At 46.2% G+C, this 24247-nt stretch overlaps 1 protein-coding gene across 1 annotated transcript in view; it reads right to left on the bottom strand.

The window, feature by feature from the left end:
• Nucleotides 1-538: 538 nt before the first annotated feature.
• Nucleotides 539-24247, bottom strand: part of LOC308091283 (teashirt homolog 3-like) — a 28820-nt gene continuing 5111 nt past the window's right edge. Inside the window, exon 2 of the mRNA XM_080436762.1 lies at nucleotides 539-4906. Within this exon, the coding sequence (XP_080292888.1) occupies nucleotides 1572-4906 (3335 nt within the window). The 3' untranslated portion in view covers nucleotides 539-1571. The remainder of the gene's footprint in view (nucleotides 4907-24247) is intronic.

Here is a 24247-nt window from a genome sequence, read left to right as displayed (position 1 = left end):
ATAATAAAAAATAGTGTGAGCTTGTAGATCTGCTATTTTTGAGAACCACTGTTCTAAATCCTAAGTTTTTGGAAAAACATATGTTGCTATACAGACAGTATAATATAGCTAAAATCTAAAATGACACAGATGCTTTTCCGGACTTAAAGGAGTAGTTCACAGAAAAAATCAATTACACACCCTATAGGGCCTTTTGAAGCCTATGAAGAATTTATGATTATTGCCGGTAATCAAATTATTGGCTTAGGGATGCGACAAAAACTAAAATCTCTTTGGGTGAACTACTCCTTTGATGGGTTAATAACCAGCCACATTGAATTTTATCTCATGAAGGATAACAGGCATGATGTAATTTTCATCATGCCAGTGGTCCTTCATAAACATGTTTTTTTTAATTTGGCTGTTTGTACTGTACATGCAAAAACTATAAACAAAATAAAAATAATACAGAAACAATAATAGTAATAAAATTAATTAATTAAAATTAAATGTGTTAGCTGCATTGAGATGAAAGAAAACACAACCGCATTATGCAGCAATTAAGTCAATTTAATCATAGAAGCACAAGGCATTAACATATCTGTAATTTTTTTTATCAAATAACATTTATAAAACTATTGTGCAAAACAATGTCATTTTTATCTTCTTCAAAGGCTCCGCACCAGTGGATAGTCATTGTCCTCTTAAATTAGGAAATATAACAAGTATGCATAATTTAAACAGCAATGGTAAGCTTATATACTATATATACATTTTTACACAGACCTGGTTCTTGGGCGCCCCATGACTCAACGATAAGGAATGAGGCGACTTTTACAATCAGCAAGAAAGTCAATAACCTGTACAGAAAAAAAATTATGATATAAAGAAGTGATGGAATTGTCTTGCTGTTTGGCAGACGCCTCTAAACCACGATTTATACTTAGTTGCATGCTGTGACGTGCACCGAAAGTAGCCGAGCTTGTAGATTGGCTATTTTTGGTGCACAAAACCGCCGCTACTCTAAGTATAAATCATGCTTAGGAAACCCAGGCATTTGGCTATTCTTTAAGTGTTAAAAAGTTGAACAATTTCAAACAGCGTTTTTTAAATCTGGACAGGACTGTACAAACAACAGTTAAAACTTGTCAAACATGCAGTCTACAAGCAAATCAAAACCAAATTCACAAAAATAGGAAATAAATACAACAGTATAGATACATTTCAAGTTACTATACTTTTTTTGTCAAAAGAGATTAACCAGAATCATGGTAGGCTCTGTCTTTACTTACTATTGGCATACATAGTAAGGCTAAAAAACAAACACAGATTACTTGTTCTGATGAACTATCCCTTAATAAGTTGAATTATCTTTGACTTATATGTTGAAATTAAGGAGTTTTGAAATGCAGAAAAACCAGACACTTTCATAGGAACCACCTTGTGCTGACACATTTTGACAGTAGTTCATGGCATCTTTGTGCATTTTCACACTTTTTAAATAGGGTCCGTTTTCCTTTTTTGATTTAGTTGTGGACTCTTTAACAGCCATTCTACATGTGTTTTCCAGTATGTCCATTGCTCAGAGTCACTTAGTGTTTCTCCACCTCACACACATACAGCAGATGGTCCTCTGGGGACTTCCCATGGCTCTTGCTGAGGTGCAGCTTGATGGCATGCTTGCTGGCAAATTTACGGACACAGAGCTGACAGCGGTACACCGGCCCGCTGCCGTCATCTTGCGACTGTGGCGACAGGAAAGAGTCCAGGGGCACTAGTTTCTCCGTCAGAGTCTTAGAGTCTCTAACAGTCTGTTTGGGGGACAGTTTGGCCAAGTCCCTAATTCTGAAACCCATGTGGGTTTCCAGGTGGCAGATATAGGCAGCTGGGGTTCTGATCTGCGAGGCACAGTCACTGCAGTAGAACACTGGCTGACCCGAATCCAAGTTCTTCAGGAATTTGGTTCTGCCGGTTCGCCTCAGTTGGTATTTGACGTTAGCCAGCCAGTGGCTGATGGTGGTCATTGATAGGCCAGTGAAATGGGACACGTGCATTCTCTCCTGCGGGCTGAGGTCGTTGATGATGTACTTCCCATCGGACGTCTGCCGTAGACCGCTGGCGAACTGGGCCTGCAGTAGGAGCAGGTGCTGGGGGTTCCAGTTGGAATGACGGCCCTTGCGCTTGTGGCCGTGTAGAGACCCTTCCGCCTCGTCCGGGGTAGAGCCCACCACCTCGGCCCTGTCCGCGATGCGGGACCGCTGGGGGGGCTTGGGCACGTGGTGAGACTGCGTCAAATTCCTCAGCATGTCCGATATGTCAGACAAGGCGTTCTCGTGGAGGGGGCTGCTGGACGTGTAGGGCGACACCACCGCTAGCTTTGCAGGGGTGATGAGAGCGGAGGGGGAGACAGACGAAGCTGTGGATGAGGGGGTCAGGGGTGCAGAGCCCACGGAGCCTCGTCTGTCACTCTTCCCTTTTGTCAGGTCCATGGGTTGGTCATCGCTGGGCTGGCAGAAGCCGCGGTCCGCCTTAGGCTCCGGCCTTTTGGTCTGTGCGGGCGGGGCGGCCACGGCGGCTCTCTCGCCCATGCTCTGGCTCAGCCTAGAAAGCAGGCTCAGGGGATCTTGGTTTGGCAGGGACGGCTTCGCAGCCTTCCCCAGGTGGATGTTCATCACGGACTGAAGAGCACTTAGGGGGTTGACGAAAGGCTGCTCAGGAGGCAGGTGGCCCGTGATGATGGCGGTGCTGCAGCTCAGAGCGGAGGCCAGCGGGGATTTGACGCCAGACTCCCTCTTGGGCGCCGTCGCCGGGGACGACCTGTCACCGTGGCTGCCCTTGTCGCTGTCGGCCGGGGTTACGGCCCTCCACTCCCGAGGCGAGTCGGCTCCGCCTCCTCCCCTGACGGACTCGCCGGCCTCGCTGCTGCAGGGCGAGAGACGCGGCTCCCTCTTGGGAGACCGCTGCCGCACGCTCTGCTCCACTTTGGCTACTTTCTCGGTCACCTTCTTCACCAGCTCCTCCATGGCCTGGAAGTTGTTGCTGGGGAGGGGGGAGGACTGGGTGAGGGGCGGGGAGATGAGAGGCTGGTTCTTGACAAGGGAGGAGAGGGATATGTCGGCCCCGGAGAACATGAACTTCAGCGGGGAGTTCTTCTCCGAGCCGACCTGGGAGAGCTTCAGGGCGTTGGGGAACTGGTAAGCAGCGTGGATGCTGGGGTAGCCCCCCCAGCTGGGGTTCCCACTCTGAGCCTTGCTGATGGCCGAGGTCACAGTGTTCTCCAGAGACTTGAGGATGTCCAGGCCTCCCTTGGGGCTCTCCTTCAGGTCCTCTTCAGTCAGATAGTTATACCTGGTAGTGTCGAATTTTTCCTCCCTCTCTTCGTCTTCCTCCTGTCCTTGTACACCGGACTCCTGCTTTTCACTTTTGATCGTCTCCTCCCTGGTGCATACCTCCTCCACCTCCTCCTTCTTGATCTCTCGAAGGGGAGGGGAGGAGGCCGGGGGAGTCGCGGTGATCGGCGGCGGCGTGGGGGAGAAGGTGGAGGGAGCGAGGGGGACCGACTGCACCCTCTCCTCGGTGGGAGTGGCCACCCGGGCGGGGCTCGGGCAGGTGGCCTCGGGGAGCGGCCGGATCCTCTTCCCCACGGAGCTGGTCACCCGCAGAAAGTGGCCCGTCACCATCATGTGCGTCCTCAGCTCCTGCAGTGTGTTGTGGGAGCTCCCGCACTCCATGCACTTGAGGATCTGCGATTTGTTGGACTCGAACTGCCAAGCGTAGCTGCTGCCGTTCTGGTGGCCATAGCGGTTATTAGGGGCGGCGTACGGGCCGAAGGGGCTCTTCTGCGAGGCGCCGCTCGCGTCCGAGTGCGAGAGCTTGGATTTGGGGGTCCCTTCTCTGGAGTGCGGAGAGGCGGTGCGCTCCAAACCCACGAAGCTCCGTTTCCTAGAAGATATGGTTTTGACCGCCGTGGGGACCACCGGCTCCTTCAGAGGCACTTTCTGATAGTGTTTGGTCTTGATCATGTGGACGCTGAGATCCTGGAGGGACTCGAAGGAGTGTCCACAGTACATGCATTTCAGAACCTTCTGGGCGTCCTCCTTCCCTTCCATCTCCATCAGCGACCGCTTGCGGGGCTTGGACCATCGCTTCCCGTCACTCCCGGCCCTGTCGTGGTTGTCGTCGCGGTAGTGGCCGGTGTCGTTCATGTGCACCGTCAGCTCCACCAGGGTGTCGTAGGCGCCGCTGCAGCCCTTGCAGCGGAACTTGCTGGCCCCGGTGAAGATGGAGCCGAACAGCCTGGGGTTCTGCCGGTGGAGCTGCACCGTGCTGAAGAGACTGGGTTCGGAATGAGGCGGGAGGCGGCCGTGGGAGGCGTGCTGCTGCAGCGTCTTGGCCACCGCAGACTGGTGCCAGTCGTAGCTGCTGCTGCTGCAGCTGCTGCTGCTGCTGGTGCTGTTGCTGCGAACCGGCTTCTCCACAGGAGCTGCGGTCTGCGTGGGGGGCGCGGGGTTAAAGTTCAGAGGTGACCAGAAGGAGGTGGTGAGGAAGCTCGAGTAGATGGTCTTCATCTGTTCCAGGGTGTCCATGCCTATGGCGGGCATCTCGGCTCCGCCGTTCATAAGCGGCGCCGTCGCGGCCAAGTTGCCCTCCTCCGCTTTCACGGAGGGGCTCTCAAAGTCCGATAGGTTGTCGCTGGCCGCCTCGCTCACGTGCGACTCGCCGTCCATCTCCTGTCCAGAGAGGTCCGCAGCAGGCCCGCCGGGCTCCGGGTCGTCGCACGCGCCGGGCTCCTCCTCGTCGGGCCCGGCGCCGCAATCAGTCGGCTCATCGTCGTTTACGGAGAGGTCGTCCCGGGAGGCCAGGATGTCGTCTCCCGCCACCTCTGTGTCCCCTCCGGCGTGCTCCTTTGCCTCCTCAGGAGAGTATACTGTGAGACAAAAAGAAGGAGAGAGAGATGTGTCTTAGAATAGCAGGTGGCAATCACATTGTGTTAGACCAACGGTTCCCAAACTTTTCCATGCCCCGGACCCCCAAACAGCCATAGCCTCTGGCTGTTGTAAAATGGCTTAAAACAAAGCTTGTACATCAGCTATTTCTGCTATTTTTGACTTTTCTTTTAAATGTTTAAACATTTTGAATAATGTTGACAATAATGACATGCGCAAAATAGTGATGCCAGGTTGAAAGTGGTTTAATTGGCACAATAATTGTATTAAACCAAGTCAAATTGAATATATAAATTCTATGATCTTTCTTTTGTTTGTAAAATGTTTTATTTTTTCCCTTTTTTTTGGCCACCCTGCCGACAGGGGTGTTTCAATTTGCAAGGGGAGAGGAAAAGCACTTTGAAACCCTTAGTGTGTTAGAATAACTGGAGGAAAAAACAAAAAGTTTCCTATGTTGCTATGTGTGCCCGAGGACTCCCAGGGATAAATGAGCCATCTGTGTGGGAGCCTTTAAAGCTGCGCTGAGAAATTACAGTCATCCCATTCCACCTCATCAGCCGTTGAGGTGTTATTTTCCTCCAGGCGAGCCTGTATTTATACACTCTACCCCAGCCACACGGAACTTATGCCTCCCCTCTCTTCACTCCTTCTATTGGAGGAAAACAAAAAAAAGAAAGAAATATCTTGGCAAAAACATAATGCGCCATTTTATTTATCTCAGGGCGCAACAGCTTGAAATGAAAACTAAATCTGAAATTAATGAAGCCCAATCTCGCCGTGGCATTCTCCTCTGGGGTAATAAATGAGTTGGATCAACCTCCATCTGTCAGTTAATATGTCTGACGCCTCTTCATCTGCCGCTCTGCCGAGGGTGTGCACGTGCACGGCAAAACATCCATGCACGCACGCCCCCCACACGCTGGCTGGCATTGGCACGCTCACACGTGTGGACATGCTATATACGTACTATATACTGTTTATATAAACACGCACGCACGCACACGCGCACACACACACACACACACACACACACACACACACACACACACACACACACACACACACACACACACACACACACACACACACACACACACACACACACACACGGGCTGGATGAATAAAACCAAATATCACAATATTTTGACCAAATGCATGAATATTGGGATTTTGTGGACAATATACATTTCACACCATCCCAGACGATATCTAGTCTCATATCACGATATCAGTATCACACACACACCCACCCACCCACCCACCCACACACACACACACACACACACACACACACACACACACACACACACACACACACACACACACACACACACACACACACACACACACACACACACACACACACACAGAGGTTTGGTCGTTACAAGGAAGGGATGTGAGGTTTATGTTGATGGAAAATATTCGGGCTGAATTGACGTCCTTCAGAGTAATGCGCTGTGCAGTGACTTCATTAGTCTCATAAAGGGTGTTAGAGCTGCATCCATGCAGGAGGACACTTTATTCTGATGGACAATCCCAGAGGTCCTAACAGGTGCTGGCGTCACGCAGTCACATCACCACGATGTCACATCTCACATCAAAGACAGCAGGGCTAAGATATATAAATAAATAACAGGAGAGAAGAAAGTAAGGATGGACAGAGAGAGAGACGGAGAGAGAGAGAGAGAGAACAAAAAAGAAAGGTGGCTCTATGTGAGAGTGGTGATGGCGTATGTGTGTGTGTGTGTGTGTGTGCGTGCGTATGCGGGAGGTGGGGGTGATGGCACTGCATAAGCGACCTGTCACTTTGCATACGGACGCCCACAGCTCACCTCAAGACAGGTGACAAGAGTGTGAGTGTGTGTGTGTGTGTGTGTGTGTGTGTGTGTGTGTGTGTGTGTGTGTGTGTGTGTGTGCGTGTGTGCGCGTGTGCGTGAGTGCGTTTGGGTGTATAATGTGAGTATGAGTGTGCGTGAGTGCATTTGGGTGTATAATGTGCGTATGAGTGTGCCTGAGTGCGTTTGGATATATAATGTGCGTATGAGCAAAGAAAGACATCCTGCTGTGCCATGCGTCTCAGGGGACAGTCCACCCACCCATCCCCCCCTGCACCCTGCTGTCCTTGGAGAATGATGGTGGTCTGTGGTGGCACGCCGTCCCTTCGCTCACTGTCACTCTCTGTCAGCGCTAAGTGGGACAAATGTCTCCGTGGTCAGGCCATGTCACCAGCATCACTCTGCTCTGCCCCTTTGTTTTCGCTGTCCACTTCACTCTTGCAAGACGCTCAACATTAGCCAAAAAAGAAAAAGAAAAAAAAGTAAACAGACAATGCCCCCCACAGCAAAGTCTGATTCCAAAACAGCAGAATTTTAGGCCGGACGCGGTGTGAAAAGCGATGTTGTGAAACGGATATAACACGGCAGGAAGACTTGAACGTTCTAGGTACACACGCACGCACGCACACACACACACACACACACACACACACACACACACACACACACACACACACACACACACACACACACACACACACACACACACACACACACATCGTTCCAACGTGCACACGAGCACAACCCGAATAAACACACCATAAACCCCCCCCCCCCCTCACCCCACCCTACACACACACACACACACACACACCCACCCACCCACCCACCCACCCACCCCCACACACACACACACACACACACACACACACACACACACACACACACACACACACACACACACACACACACACACACACACACACACACACACACACACACACACACACTCAAACGCCAGTCTAAACAAAAATGTCATTGGTGAAATAACACACACACACACACACACACACACACACACACACACACACACACACACACACACACACACACACACACACACACACACACACACACACTCAAACGCGTCCAGTCTAAACAAAAATGTCATTGGTGAAATAACTCCTCGTTTCCAGTGCTAAACAGCCAATCTCCAGTCGGGCCTTGAAGCGGGTCTGATCCGGGCCCCTGGTGGGGGGGGGGGGATCGGGCAGAATCAAGAAGGTAGCCCCTTCCCCCATCCCCCCCCCCCCGCTAATGGAGACCTGGCAGGTAGAGCCCAGGCTCCGTCCCTGCCGGAGATTCGGTTTGTCAGTGGGTATCCATTACCTGTCAGTCTCCGCTTATCGGCCCCGACAGCTCTGATCAAAGGATGTCGTCGGGCCCCGGTCCGCCTGGCAGTCAGCGGCGCGTCGTTTGTTAAAGAGGGCCAAGCAGGGTGTAAATAAAATGACATGATCACTTCCCTGGCCCCTCATGTTCTGGACACAATTATGATAATGTGAATAGGAGCGGAAGGGGGGTGTGGCGGTGGGTTAAACCATTCAATCCGGGAACGCATCTGTGTGTCATTTTAAGATTTCTTTGGGCTATTTAAAAATAGCAGCTTGAAGATCTGCTATTTTTGAAAAATCTTGATCATTTTTGCAAATCTTTGAATATATATATTTTTTTAAGCGAACATTTGTAGCTCAAATCTTTGCTTCTGGGGGGTGGGGTCCCTGGAACAAAATATTGCGCTTTAAAAAACGATATATTCAAAGATTTGCAGAAAAAAAATCACGATTTTTCAAGAAAATAGAAGATCTACAAGCTCATAGCACAGCAATCGGTGCCGCGCTATGAGCTTGTATATCTGCTATTTTTTAAGAGCCAAAGAAATCTAAAAATGACATGCTTTCCCGGTCTTAATGGATTAAAATCTTTCACTCTGGTTAAATCTCTCACACACGCAAACAGGCGAAGGTGACCGCATCACCCCATACAAACCACCCTTATCCCCTCCCTTTATCTCAGGAAGCAGTGTTGCCATGTCCACACTTTGGGCTTGTTTTTCTGTGAAGTCAATATGTATATGACCACGGACACCCATCTGAAAATAGTTTGCGCCAGGGACCCCCATACAAGATTTGTGTAGTTAAAATGTTATGATGTTTTGAAAATAGCCAATCTACAAGCTTCTAGATCGGCTATTTTCAATTAGCCGATGCATATAGGGTTGAACTGGTTCTGCTGATTTTGATGCTGTGTGTGTGCTCATGCAGCCTAGTCACTTTTTTGGTTGTTGTTTTTTTCTTCGTAAACCTGGCCGCTTGTTTCTCTCACAAAATCTGGCAATACTCGCAGAAAGATGTTTGTGAGCGGGTCTCATTCCCAGTCAGGATGAGGTGGTTAATATAATAAACTGTGTTTGCATTCTGACCAGCTGGCAGTGATGGAAGAAGTACTCGCATGTTTTACTTAAGTAAAAGTATCAATACTGCAATGTAGATATACTCTGTTACAAGTAGAAGTCCTGTATTCAAAATGTACTTGAATAAAAGTACAAAGATATCGAAATCAAAATATACTTAAAGTACCAAAAGTAACAGTGCTCATTGTGCAGAATGGCCCATTTCACAAGATCAAAATCATAATGTATAAAACAATATTTTGAAAATAGCCGATCTACAAGCTCAAAAGTAAAAGTATATAGTAAAAGTATTGAGAATTGTAAATACTGAAGAAAGCAAAAATACCTCAAAATTGTACTAAAGTACAGTACTTAGTAAATGTATTTAGTTATTTTCCACCACTGCCAGCTGGTCACAGATGTCAGCTTGGATCAACGGTAATAACTGTAATACTGCTTGATCGAGCTGGCAGGCCACCTTATCAACATCATTTTGGGAAAACGATTATTTGGGGTATTTCCTCACCTTCCCAAAACATTTCCACAAGCTGTTGCTTACCAGGGATGTGCACGGCTAGTCGACCGATCTGTTAACCCATCCAATACGGGAACGCATCTGTGTCATTTTAGATTTTAGCTATAACCATTATTTTATACTTTGGCTATTCAAAAATAGCAGATCTACAAGCTAGTAGATCTGCTATTTTTTGAAAAATCCTGAAGATTTGTGCCAATCTTTGAATATATATATATATATATATATATATATATATATATATATATATATATATATATATATATTAGGGATGCACCGAATGGGAAATTCTTGGCCGAAACCGAATGCCGAAAATAGAAAACAGTTGGCCGAAAACCGAATACCGAATATGATAAATATATATACATATATAAAATGAATGTATTTGTTTACCAATGTTGATCAGCTACCTGATTATGGCAAAAGACATGATTATGGCAAAACTTAACTTAAATAATAATCACTATTATGGGTCCATAAAACATTTATTTTCGGTGGCCAAATACATATCATTTTGGTGGGTCCTTGATATGAAAAAGTTTGAGCACCACTGATATAGACGAATCCACAGAGCACTCCCCTGGCACAATCATAACTGCGGTGTCAGAATGCACACCGCAGCAGGAGTCTGACACCGCAGCGCATTGTGGATTTGTCTATAGCAACATACGTTTTTCAGAAACCAGTTAGGATTTAGAAGGCATTTCTAGATGCGTTCCCGGATTGAAGGGAACGGGGCTGCAACTTCCTGAAGTGCTCAAGGTAACTTATTTCTCTGTGTTACTTTGAGCAACCGTGCCGTTTTCAACATTGTAATGTGGCGACTGCCTCAGAGGTCACGGGTACATTTGTGGGAAATAAATACTATCTTCCACAACGTAAACACAACCAGCATGTAATGGATAACCGAGTCAGAATGTACTCGCTGGAGTAGTCTATACGTCCATTCAGGGACGTTACACATGGTTTCACCCATTTGGATTTCACGTGAGAAAGACATTAATCCATTAAGACCGGGAACGCATCAGTGTAATTTTAAGAGTTCTTTGACTATTCAAAAACAGCAGATATACAAGCTCATAGGTGCCACGCTATGAGCTTGAAGATGTGCTATTTTTTGAAGCGAACATTTTTAACTCCGATCTGTGTTTCTCGGGGTCCCTGGAACAACATATTTTGAGATGGGGGCCAAATACATATCATTTTGACATGGAAAAGTTGGAGCACCACTGATATAGCAACACACTGTTAGGATTTAGAAAACATTTTTAGATATGTATTTGGCCGCAGGCCCCCATCTGAAAATGTTTTGTTCCAGGGACCCCCAGAAGCAAAGATTTGAGTTACAAATGTTCGCTTTACATATATATATATATTCAAAGATTTTTCAAAAATAGGATATCTGCTATTGAATGGGTTAATTGTTGTCTGAATTAGACAATTTTACTGAATCAACAACTGATTTCATGTGTGGTTTATACTTAGTTAGGCACTGGTTCATACTTAGCAGATCGACAAGCAGATGCACAAGCTTACAGTGTGTCACAATGCGACGTGTTTGTGAGCTTGTAGATCTGCTTAATTAAAATTTTTGACTATTTGAATTGTCGGTTACATTATCATTTAACGGTCAGTGAAATTAGTGGCACACATCCATATTGTTTATATCATGTCTCTAGGTACGGGAATCGGCAGGGAGTTTTAGGTTCTGATTCAATATGTATTGGTTATTTTAATTATTGTAATTATGTAAATACAGAGTGCCGTGCTATGAGCTTGTAGATCTGCTATTTTTGAAAAAGAAATTGTGAAAATGTGTGCAAATCTTTGAAAATATAGATATACATTTTTAACTCAAATCTTTGCTGCTGGGGGTCCCTGGAACAAATTATTTTGAGATTGGGGGGTCCACGGACAAATACATATAATTTTGGGTGGTCCTTGACATGGAAAAAGTTTGAGAACCACTGATATAGCAACATAATTTCTTTTTTCAAAAATACTGTTACTGTAGGATTTAGCAGACCTTTGTAGAACCCCCAGAAGTAAAGATTTGAGTAAAAAAAAATTGGCTTTAAAATCCAAATATATTCAAAGATTTGTTTTCACGATTTTTCAAAAGAAAATACCAGATATAGAAGCTCGTAGTGCGGCACTCGGTGACTCGCTATGAGCTTGTAGATCTGCAATTTCTGAATAGCCCAATGTATAAAATGATGGTTATAGCTAAAAACCGAAAATGACAGTATGCGTTCCCGAATTGAATGGGTTAATAAACAGCACGGCATCCAGTTATGTTTACGTTTCACTAGCGTCTGATCACATGCTAAACACCAGAGAGGACAAGCTAGTGCACATGCGTCAACACTTACATCATGGCTCAAGACAAATCCGTCATGTGATCACAGTCGTTCACAAACATTTTCATGTCAAGGACCCCCAAATTAATTTGGCCGAGGACCCCCATCTGAAAATATTTTGTGCCAGGAGTCAGGGACCCCCATACAAGATTTGTGTTGTTAAAATGTTAAAAAAATATTCGAAATTGGCCAAAAATGTTTCAATAGTTTTTGAGAATAGCAAATCTACAAGCTCACATCGTGCCACGATGCAATGCGCTGTGAGCCTGTAGATCGGCTATTTTCAAATAGCCGATGTATAAAGGGTGAACTGATTTTGATGCTACACGTATATTAACTAATTTAGCTGCATGCAACCCACCCCAAGGACCCCTGGGCGTTCCCGGACCCCACTTTGAGAACCACAGCTGTAGGTGATTGTATTGTTTGTAGTCCTTGATGATAATATTGTTTTCCATTTTATGTATAGTATATTCTTGTGTCTTCCTGCCCAGTTACCACAGATGCAAATGAGCTATTATAGCTAACACTGGGCCAACAGTTGTGTTGGGCTGGGCACGGCCCCTGTTAAGTGAATAAACAAATACAAATAGGAAATGTTCACGTGTTGTTTCAGCATTGTTTTACCTGCTTTGAACATAATAACACTTTCATCCCTCTATAGTGTGCTACAGTGCAGCGATGACGTCTCTGTAGACCAGCGTGTAAGTTACTACCAGTGTGGGTTCCCACCACTTATTTACAATGGAAGTAATTTTTTTTTGTATTGGATAAATGAAGAAAATAAGCTCTGTGGCAAACAAAAGCTTATGATATTAACCACTTAAACCCTCTGGTCTTAATGAAATGGACTTGAGTTGCCACTGTACATGGACCGCTTTGTCCCGTCTACACCAAATCTATTCGCCGGAAATAGCCGATCTTCAAGTCGCAATGCGCGACATTGTAAGCTTATAGATCAGCCATTTTTGGCTAACGTTTCACCCAGCACAGGGATGATGGGGTTCAAGTAGTTAACACGTTTTTCTCGGTTTTGTTTGTTTTTCCAACAAGATAATATCCACAAATCTACAGTTTTTATGATTATTGAAACACAAGCAATAACAGCTTCAAAATGTACAGTTGAGATATTATTAACCACTTAAACCCAACACCAAATCTCTTAAGCGAAAATACAATCTACAAGGCAAGCTATCTACACCACGTTGCATTGCCAGGCGTTGTGAGCTTGTATGTCTGCCCCAGAATAATGACACTAAAGGGGATGTAAATATCTTAGGCTCATGTTAACCACAGACCATTAGTCTATTTCCTGCATAAATCAAACAGTCCTCTGGGTAAAAACATTGTATTTGTGAGGGAACCCATTACCAGCTCACTTCCGGGTATTAAGAATACAATTGTAGCACTCTTGTTATACTCTTGTATTGCTCTTACAATATCTATTCTAGAGTCATACGATTTAGGCCATCGTCCAAAGAAATCCATCTTTGCACCTTTCACCCCTCTGTATTTTCAAACTTAGGAAGAAAACATGTGCCTATTGTGCATTGCTCATATTGTTTTTGTTTGTTGCTATTTTTGATGCGCATCTGAAATCGCATCGTGACGATGACGCGATGCAGGAGAGAGTGACGTCTAAAAAGGATGGCTTATGAAAACCTAGAGAGCCACGGTGCAGTCCCAGGCAATTTAAAATGCAAAACAAAAACCATTACGTCTGAGCACTATCTGTTAATTTAATCCCCAATGACTGATAATCCATCACACAGGGCGACAACCACATCCAATTATTCTCCCTGGCTTGACTGACAACAGAGGTGATTTATCAAGCTAATAAAAAGTGATGGGAGTATAGAGGCTCCCTCCGAGTAAAGAAAAAAAAAGGATTATGAATACAACAATACACTTGGATGCCGTCTTAACTAATATCCAGGCATATGCTGTAGGGCCGATGTATGCACTTCCCGATAATCTAGGTGTGTGTGTGTGTGTGTGTGTGTGTGTGTGTGTGTGTGTGTATGTGTGCGTGTGTGTGTGTGTATGTGTGATGATAGAGTAAGCCAGTACCATGTGGGGGAAAGACAAGAATCATTAGGTTTCATGAATGATTCCCGGTCATAAAGCGTGAAAGCAGCTCTGTGTGCCATGACTGTGTGTGTGTGTGTGTGTGTGCGCGCGTGTGTGTGTGTGTGTGTGTGTGTGTGTGTGTGTGTGTGTGTGTGTGTGTGTGTGTGTGTGTGTGTGTGTGTGTGTGTGTGTGTGTGTGTGTGTGTGTGTCTGTGCAAGCAGCGGGGTATTACAGGGGTAAGGAGCCACACTTCCACGCAATCAACATCTCAGTCACGCCTCGCGCACGAATAGCAACAAATAGCGACAAAAACGCCCCGATACCACCGCCGCCGAGGAAACTACGCTACAGTGGAGCCTCACGTGTAGAAACAGCACCATCACACCTGCGAACGCAATCTGAAAGTACACTACACACACACCCTCGCGTAAATATAAATAAATGTCAGTCGGCATGGTTACGACACCACCTTGCAACACACACACACACACACACACACACACACACACACACACACACACACACACACACCCCCACACACACACACACACACACACACACACACACACACACACACATATACATATGTGCCTGTACGTGCAGGCGATGAGAAAAGACAGTATGACGTGTTGGCATGCAGGAAGCATTCCTGTGGAGTATCATTTTCATAAACATAAGGGCCGCAGACAAGCAGGGAGAGATGATCTGATAGAAGCACTGCTGCTGCTGCTGCTGCAGCGCTGTTCTGTTCTGATGATCAGGAACAACACACACACACACAGACAGACAGACAGACAGACAGACAGACAGACAGACAGACAGACAGACAGACAGACAGACAGACAGACAGACAGACAGACAGACAGACAGACAGACAGACAGACAGACAGACAGACAGACAGACAGACAGACAGACAGACAGACAGACAGACAGACAGGAGGCTGATTAAGCAGGAAGGTGCAGTGGCTGCCTGTGTTCCAAAAGTCATTCAGTCTCTCTCTCTCTCTCTCTCTCTCTCCTGGCTTCTTTTTTCTCTTCTTCAAGTGCAGTTAAAGGCACTGGCTGTGTTTATTAAATGGACATTACACAGATGATTATGATGACACAGATGAAGTGATTATACGGCATACCGACCAACGACAAATATAATTGTCACTGTCGGACGGAAAAACTTGTATGTCCAAAACTGCTACTTTTCAGGAAGTAACAGTCACTATTTCAGGAAGTAAAGGTTATTATTTTAGTCACAGGCTTGTTTTGATAAATATTAAACCCCACACAGACTTAACCACATTCAACCTGGCCTCCCTATTTTGGGCATGTCATTAAATGCCAAAACATAAAAATCAAAAAAGCTGATCAACAAGCTGACAAGTGTGTGTGCATGTGTGTGTGTGTGTGTGTGTGTGTGTGTGTGTGTGTGTGTGTGTGTGTGTGTACACTACAGTTCTGCATCAAGCTGTATGAGAGTCTTGTAGCCCTGGGTTGACCTTACACTGGGTCAGGCCCCCCCCCACAGCTGGGGAAGCGTCCAGCGAGCGGTAAGCTAGATCACACCCAAAAACACTGGCGTAAACAGGATGTGTCATTAATGCGGCGGTAATGGCTCAGGAGGTAGAGTGGCCGCTTGGGAATCGGAAGGTTCCCGGTTCGATCCCCCTGGGTTAGTGTTGAAGTGTCCTTGAGCAAGACACTGAACCCCTAACTGCTTCTGATGAGCAAGGTGTTGCCAAGTGCCAACAATAGCGATTGGAGATCAGCTATTTTCAGCAAAGAGATTATATAGGGTTTAAGTAGTAATAATACTCTGGCTTTATAACATTAATAAATAAGGTGTACTTTAATTTTTCAACCCGAAAAGAAAAACAATACCGTACAGTATACTGTAAGCATAAGCTTCAATGGGTGCCGTGGAGGGTACCAGGCAACCAGTTTGTTTATAAAATAATAACATAAACAGATTTGTTGACAAAATATATCCAATAAATATTTAAAATGGCTTAAGGGAGGACAATGCCTCTTAAGGAGGCATTGCATAATGAATGCGCAGGCAGTGTGTAGGATGAGAGCGCCATTTCAGCTAGACTAAACTATTTCAAACATGGCCTAGGGCTAGGCCTATCTGTGTCAAATGCAGGGCTGTGTGTGTGTGTGTGTCAAACACAGGTCTACGTGTGTAAACGCAGGCCTACGTACAGTATACCAAACGCAGGCCTACCTGTCTGAGTGAGGAGCGTTAATCAAGGTGACCTGGACAGGGTTAGACCATATAATGCAAATGATGAAATTCAGGAGAGATCATGTGTAGGGCTTGATGCTATATGACTTGTACTGTATAAGCTTTAGAACATGTCAAGTTGATTACAGTATGTTGTTATAAATATGCCGCATTTCGGCTAGACCCTATACCGTTGTTTTTATTTCCTATTGCATAATAGTTGAGTACACACTACTACTGTAATATCACTGTAATATCTTACATTTACAGTTTTATCTAGACTTGGCCTATATCATGGTTGGGTATATGATTTCATTAGTTTGCACCCAAATGAAAACATACCTCTATCATATGGTAAACGTTTTACAATAGAGTGGAAGAGGGGTGTAGAATAGGCCTAAATCCTCAGTATACACTTTTTTAAAACATTGAGAAATAGGATGGACAGGTGTCACAGAGCAGCCTCTTGTAGATACATTTTCCCCATATGTTTAAGTTCAGCAGTACACATTCATATTGAATTGTATGATATGCTTGTAACTTGTAGATTCTTGTAGATCCTTTAATATCTTTTTGTTTATCTGCTCAGGAAGATGCTGTTATGGGGGAGCGGCCTGTTGAAGCCTAGCTGTGTAGGTGGGTGATTGGGGCCTGAAGACCTGATTGAGGGGTGCCTAGCTGATTGATTAGGACATGGGGAGCATATTGGGTGGATTGCTATTGTTCTGTGGTTGGTTGATTAGAAATCCAAGGGTGGAGTCTGCAAAGTATATAAAGGGAACAGCTCAGTAGAAGGGGAGGTTGCCATAGGGAGAGGTTGACACCTTTAAAATAGTTGTTTTTTCTTCAGTTGTACATTTTTGTTGTCTTGGCCTGGAACCAATTAAAAATCTTGAGTTTTTCTGCAAGCCTGCCCCTGATCCATTTGTGACACTTTTCATGGTTTTCATTGACTTTGTGCCAATCTACATTCCCACTTTGTAACAACAGAAAATAAGACATGAAGTGCTGCAGTACTGTAAGACAAAAGGATGTTAAATTGTTATAATTGTTTGTACACAGTGACATCCTCAGTGTTCCATTTGTTACTCTTGAGAGTGTACAAATGGAACCGGAAGGGTCTATTTTATTCCATCTGAACACTCAGACTTAAATTATTGGTAAATGTTAACCTTGTAATCACCGCCTGGAGTTGTGTTTTCCGCTAGAAGACTGCAGTGTGCCAAGAACCTTGAGTTAATAGGAGACGGTTGTCTGAGAGAGAAAACATTCTATCTGGGTGGTCCCAATCTCACCAGCAACTTCACTTGAAGATTACAACGTTTTATGACTAGTTTAACAGTAAAACCTTAACGCTAGGTATTTGTGGAGAAGAAAAGGACGATCAAACGAGGAGGAAAAGAGAAGGAAAGAGATGAGAGCCTCTAGTAGCTGGTGATTTCTTTTAATCCAAGTATTACCATTCCATTAATGAGTATGAACGGAATTTAGTGGTCTAGAGCAGGAGTTTTCAACCCTTTTCAAATCAATTGAAATGTTGGGCCCCAAAAGACAATATTTTTTAGTTATATTAATAATCATACAACTGTCTGTCTCTGCTGTAGGTGTGGAGATAACAGATAATCATTTTCACAGAAATTTCCAAAGTTTTCAAAGTAGATTTTTTATTTTTTTTACATTTTTGATTAAGGTTTTAAGTGGTCAAACCTTTGATCTGAACAGTCATTCTTATACATTCTCCAAAATCCTAATCGTGAAATTAAGCTGTTGCTCATTTTGCTGGGGACCCCTCCGGAACCCCCCTCCAGGTACCCGTAATGACCCCACTGTGAGAACCACAGCTCCCGAGGTCACCCTTTAATTTGATTTGATTTGTTAGACGTCATAAAAGAAAAACACATGTTTATCAAGAGAAACGGCAAGGATAAAAAACACAACAAAGTCACAAGACTTTATTGTCTTTGGTCTGAGAACCCATTTCGAGAGAGGAGACTAAATTTAGCCCGAGAAGAGGCCCCTTACATCTCGTGTCGGGCCAGTCGAGGCAAAGATCAGAGAAGCGAGAGGAGAGGGTTAAACTGTGTCTCGGAGCGTGATGAGTGTTTCTTATTCCTGACATGTGTACAGTACTTTTAACTGGACCCTGTCGCCCTTAAACCAACACAGCCCCTCAGCGGGGGGCCCTTACTGACAGGAAGCAGCCTTAGAACACTACAGGGCAGGAAGTCACCTCGGTCTCAATCAAAAAACCACAAACCGCCGACTTCCACTCAGTCACTCACTCTCCCTCCTCTCTCTCTCTAGTTTCCCAGCAGCAAAGAAGTAACTCTCCTTAAATAGATTAGAATAATTTAGCTTGAAAACACAGCCCCCATTCTGTCAAAATATCCAGAGATCACTAAGATACTCAGCAAGCCTTTATGCCACGCAGAGATTTGTCATAGTAACACAAAATCGGGATCATTCACTTTCAGTCAAAATGTGGATTTTCCCCTCCTCTCTCTTTTATCTTCATGGGACCAGGCCAAAACACCAGACAGAATAAACATCCAACAGGTGATCAGTGGTCGTTCTAACGAGGCTGGGTCGAGACCCCTGTTAACGGCATGGCTTCCATGTGGATCACACTTGTGACGTCAGTCAGTGGTAGAACTAGAAAGAATAATATTAATAATATTATAGTCTCCAAAGTACTTTAGTGTACTATACATATAGCCCTTTCGGGCAATCACACTAATAATCATAATTATTAATAATAATATATTCAGTAAAAATGTATCTTTCATGACATAGGCTAAGTCACAGAGGGATATTGTTCTGCTCAAATTTTCAGCCTCCAAGGCTATTTCACCAGGCTAAGTATCTATAAAAAAAACCTGACTTGGATGACTTTGTCAGTTTTTTTTTTTTTTCTAATGTTTTTATTTGTGCGCGTGTTCTCTACCCCCTGATGGCATTGTGAATACATTGTGTCCGCTGATTGTAGTGCAGGATGTGTGCTATGGGAGATGGGAAAAACAGAGAGAGATCATTCTGGCCCCAGGCTCAGCTTAGGGCTAAAGCATGTCAAAGCACATGGCGAGGACAGACCGAGAGAGAGAGAGAGAGAGAGAGAGAGAGAGAGAGAGAGAGAGAGAGAGAGAGAGAGAGAGAGAGAGAGAGAGAGAGAGAGAGAGAGAGAGAGAGAGAGAGAGAGAGAGAGTGATGGAGAGAGGGAGACAGAGATGGAGAGGGAGACAGAGAGAGAGAGGTTGAGAGAGGGAGGGAGAGAGAGCCAAACACACACACGCGCACACGCACGCACGTGCGTGCGTGCGCACACAGCTCCAACCCTAGGTTGATTGTTGTGTTATGACTGGACCTCAAAGAGGCCAGCTGAACATACAGGCCTTCAGGACCTGACATTCACTCATTTATCTGACACGAAACCAGCCAGAAAGACATAAAGGTCTCCCTCACACACTCTAACATAAACAGTTATGTGATGATCAAGGGAGCGAGGCAGCTCCAACTCGTAAAAAAAAAGCTTCCAATCCCAGGGTTTTGGGAACTGGAGGTGGTGCGATGACCAACGCGGATACAAACAGAGAAGACAAAAAGCCAGGCTACACAGCTTACACAGGTGCAGAAACCTCATCATAACAACAACACTAAAACGGTTTGTGGCGAATTATTGCCTGGCAAATTCCGCGTCCCACGCAGTGCTGCCCTCCTTATCGAGTTTATCTTGTCTGATGACGCACATCCAGTTGGACAGAGTTATTTTATCCCAGTAGTTAAACAATTGTATGCCAAGGATCCCCAAATTGATTTGAATTGGACCCCATAAGAGAAGATTTGTCAAAATTTGTCAACAATTGTTAAAATTGCCAAATAAACAAAAAAAGTATATAGGGCTTAAGTATTTAAACTATTCTTCATTTTGCTGGGGACCCCCTGGAACCCCTAAAGCATTCCTTGTGGATCCCCAGACCCCACTTTGAGTACCGCTGGCTTACACAGGTGTGGAACCACATCATAACAACAACACAAGTTTGTTGCCTAGCAAAAGAAATCCCAGCGTCCCACGCAGTGCTGCCCTCCGTATCCAGCCTATCTTGTCTGACACACAGCCATTTGGACAGAGTTCTTTTACACTTCCCTGAACAATCCCACATCTCTGCTCCCCCCGCCCCCCCCCCCCCAACCCCCCTGCCGCCCCCCCCAGCCCCCACCCTACACCCTCAGCAGAGTGCCCCCAACCCAGCAGTCCTCTGACTCCATGGATCATATATTTTAACTGCTCTTTCTTTCCCCTTGCCTTAGATTAATGAGGCCTCCTGACGATTGTGTGACTCTGGCATAGGTCACCTAGCTAGCTCTCTACTGGGACTGTAGCAGGGTAGAGGGGGGGGGGGGGGCAGCTGGGCCAGGGCTTGGAGGATGGCAGTGTCAGGATGGGAGAAGGACACAGAATCGGACTGGATCTCTGGAATAATGTTCGGCTATAGGAGGAGGGCTTCACCTGGGGTGGGGGGGGGGGTGGGGGGCTCGGACCAGCACCGGACCGGAGCAAAGGGATTCTGGAACGGCCTAACAGCCAGGCCACTCTCACAACAACAAACAGCTGCTGCTATGATCGCCTAGCAACGAGGAGGTGATGGACGCAGGCTGAAGATGGATGACCACCATAAATCACACTGGTGTGTAGGAGGAGGAGGAGGAGGAGGAGGAGGAGGAGGAGGTCGGGGAGACGGGAACAAGAAGGAGGACAAAAACAAAACAAGCTTTTTTCCCCTCTCTCTCTCTCTCCCCGTTTCTGCAGGCCTGGCAGCGATGCCGGCCTCGCCTTGACCTCTCACTGTACTCTTTTATTCATGATTGTTGTGGACGGATGGACGGCAGAAACCAAGGACTCTCTCTTCTGGGCAAAAAACCCTGATGGAAAGTTGTGGGTAATGCTTTATGGGTAATTCAGACCACTGCGATTTTTCTCCGAAACGTTCTAATGCGTATATGCTCCGATTGCCGATCTACAAGTTCACGTACAGTCACAACGAACGTACAATATGTTGGCTACTTTCCCCGTGGGGACACCGTTGTACAAGAAAGTATAAATCAGGCTTAAAACGTTTTCGTCTCTTCGCAAATCTTTGGTCTGAACCAGGCATTACATTCGCTTCTAACAAATCCAGTGGATGATATTTTAGTGTCTAATTGAACTCTATTGAGGCCGGTGTGTATGTGTGTCTGTGTCTGTGTGTTCTGTGTTGTGTGCGTGTGTGTGTCCTTCCTAGCCTAGAAACAAAGTTTGCTTTCTGCAGATGCAACGATTCCACTAACTTTTTTTTATTTATTTATATAATGATAATAATAATGACACACTACCTTTCATAAAACAACCCCTCCAGGCAAGGCAATCTGGGTAGTGTAGTTGCGGAATAAACATCCCTGGGCTATCTGATTATGGCCTACTGCTGTGGTGCTGGTGTCTAGTAACACAGGGAGAGAGCGCTCAGCCATCCATCACGCAGTGAGTGTCTGTCTAAGGCTTTCTGCTCGTCCGGGCTCTCTAGTTACAGCCATACACGGCCGGCCTAAATAATATTCTCCCATGATAAATGGCACCATAAGCCTGGTATCCATCATTAATCTGATTTTTAAAGAAGCATCCATCTTGGAGAGAGCCTGTTAGGGACCATGGGAGAGCGGAGCCAGCCCGGGTTCATTTAGAGGCCAGCCCGCCGCGTGACTGATACCTGTCAGGCCTCGCTCATCAGGGAGCTGCGTGCGCACGTGTACGGACACACGCGTCACGGCGTTAAGCGCTAGACGCCATATGGCTTGGCGCGCACGCGCGCCGCACACTCACTCACTGTCGTCGCGCTCGAACCGCGCGGAGGCGCACACACACACACACACGAGTTGAGTGCGCGCGGTTTTACTTTATGCGTGCGCCGACAAAACCACCTATATCCATATTCACAGATCGCTGGCAATGGCACACTGGCTCATCAATTTGTACACTCACACAAAGCAGACTTCTCTCATGCATACAGACATCTAGAGGCATGACATGGAGGAACATTCTGTCACTCATCAAAACATAACTCATGTAACTCAATCCTCGCTGTCATCTCGAAAAAATCTCCCCTCCCAAAAGCCTCTCCTGGAGGGCTTCATGCAGCCTCACTCTTCCCTGGAAAAACTCCATGCACACACATGCACGCTCGTGCACACACACACAAATACATACACACACGCGCGCGTGCGTGTGCGCTGTTCCTCCCTTCCTCACTCTCCATTCCTCCCTCTCTCCACTCACTCTTTATCCCCATTCCTCTCTTTCTCTTTGTTTCTCTCGGTCACTCTTGTCTAGTTTCCTCCTCTTTCATTCTCTCTCTCTCTCTCTCTCTCTCGCTCTCTCTCTCGCTCTCTCATCTCCCCCCCCTCCCCCCCCCTCCTCCTCCTCCTCCTCCCTGTGTGTCTGGTAAAGCCTGTTTGATAAATGACACACGTCAGTGTGTCAGAAGCGAAGGGTGGGTCAGTGATAAATGACTCTGTTGAAAAGGAAATCGGCTCTCTGGCATGGCCGGGCTATTCTCCTCCTGGATTGGGTTTCAGGACCCCTGAAGACCGGGGAGGCTCAGTTTCCCGAAAAGAGCACACATCCCACCAGGGCTCTCTCTCTCTCTCTCTCTCTCTCTCACTCTCTCACTCTCCCGAACGCTCTCTACCTCTGGGAGGGGCCGTGGGGAGGGTGGTGGTGGTTGGGGGGGGGTTTGAGGACGAGTGAGTGAGTAGGGGGGGGGGGGGGGCAGAAGGAAGCCAGCCTGCCCCAATTGTCGCAACAGTGCAGCTGCATCTATCACAACAGCGGAGGGACTATTTTTATAAAGCCTCCGACACCCGGGCCCAGACAGCCAGCAGCGGGGCCAGGCAGAAAACCTCAAGTGAAACGCACCCACCCACCCACCGGCCCAGACACACACAGACAAGAGAGAGAGAGAGAAAGAGAGAGAGAGAGAGAGAGAAAGGGAGACACAGAGAGAGAAAGAGAGGAGGATGACCTAACGGTTTTCACACCTCGCGATACTATACTTCGGTCACCGCGCTACCGAGTACTCTCCCTCTCTCTCTTTCTCTCTCTCATTTCCCTCCTGGAGCCCAACCCTTACGGCCTGACATCTGCCAAGTGTGTGTTAAAAAGGAGACGAGACTCATTTCATCGCACCACCCCCCCCCACCCCCCACCCCCGCAAACCCCCCTCCCCACCCCTCCCTCTCTCACTGGCTCGCTGGCAGGGTGGCATTGTTATCATTACGCAGGGCAGGATTTATGGAGTCAGGCCCCTGTGGCAAAAACAAAAAGGCATCTGTCAATACCTGTGGGAAAGGCTCTGTCAAGCGCTCCCCTGCTCCACCACACTGGCACTCACAGACTCATTAGGTATGCACTTATCAGACGCATAGATCACAGACGTGACTCAACCACGCCGGAATCCAACCGCAGGACTTTCATTAGCAACACAGGGGCTGCCGCGTGACGCCAAAACATTGGTGGCGCGTACACTCGCACACCTGCGAAACAACACCCCGACCGACGGGAGAGGGCGGGCGGCCATTGTTGCTCCCCACTCGGTCAGTCAGCGTGGCTATGGAACATTTATGTCCTGACTAAGGGCACCCCCCCCCCCCCCGAACCATTGCTTCCATAATTACATACTTCCCATAAGCAAATATAGACAGGAGGACGCCACAGATATATATATATATATATATATTATATATACCATATATATGTTTTTCTTTGTGCTTTTACAAGCCAGAACTAACATAATCTGCATCTGTCTGCAATGTGTACTATAAACATGCATGTGCGTTGTTTTGTTTTGTTGTGTGTTTTTTTTTTTGACGAGCGTTACTGTTAA

Source organism: Gymnoscopelus braueri (assembly GCF_963280865.1).
Source record: "Gymnoscopelus braueri genome assembly, chromosome: 9".
Classification (NCBI taxonomy): domain Eukaryota; kingdom Metazoa; phylum Chordata; class Actinopteri; order Myctophiformes; family Myctophidae; genus Gymnoscopelus; species Gymnoscopelus braueri.
Note: the sequence above shows the minus strand (reverse complement) of the source record. Positions and strands in the feature narration are given on the sequence as shown.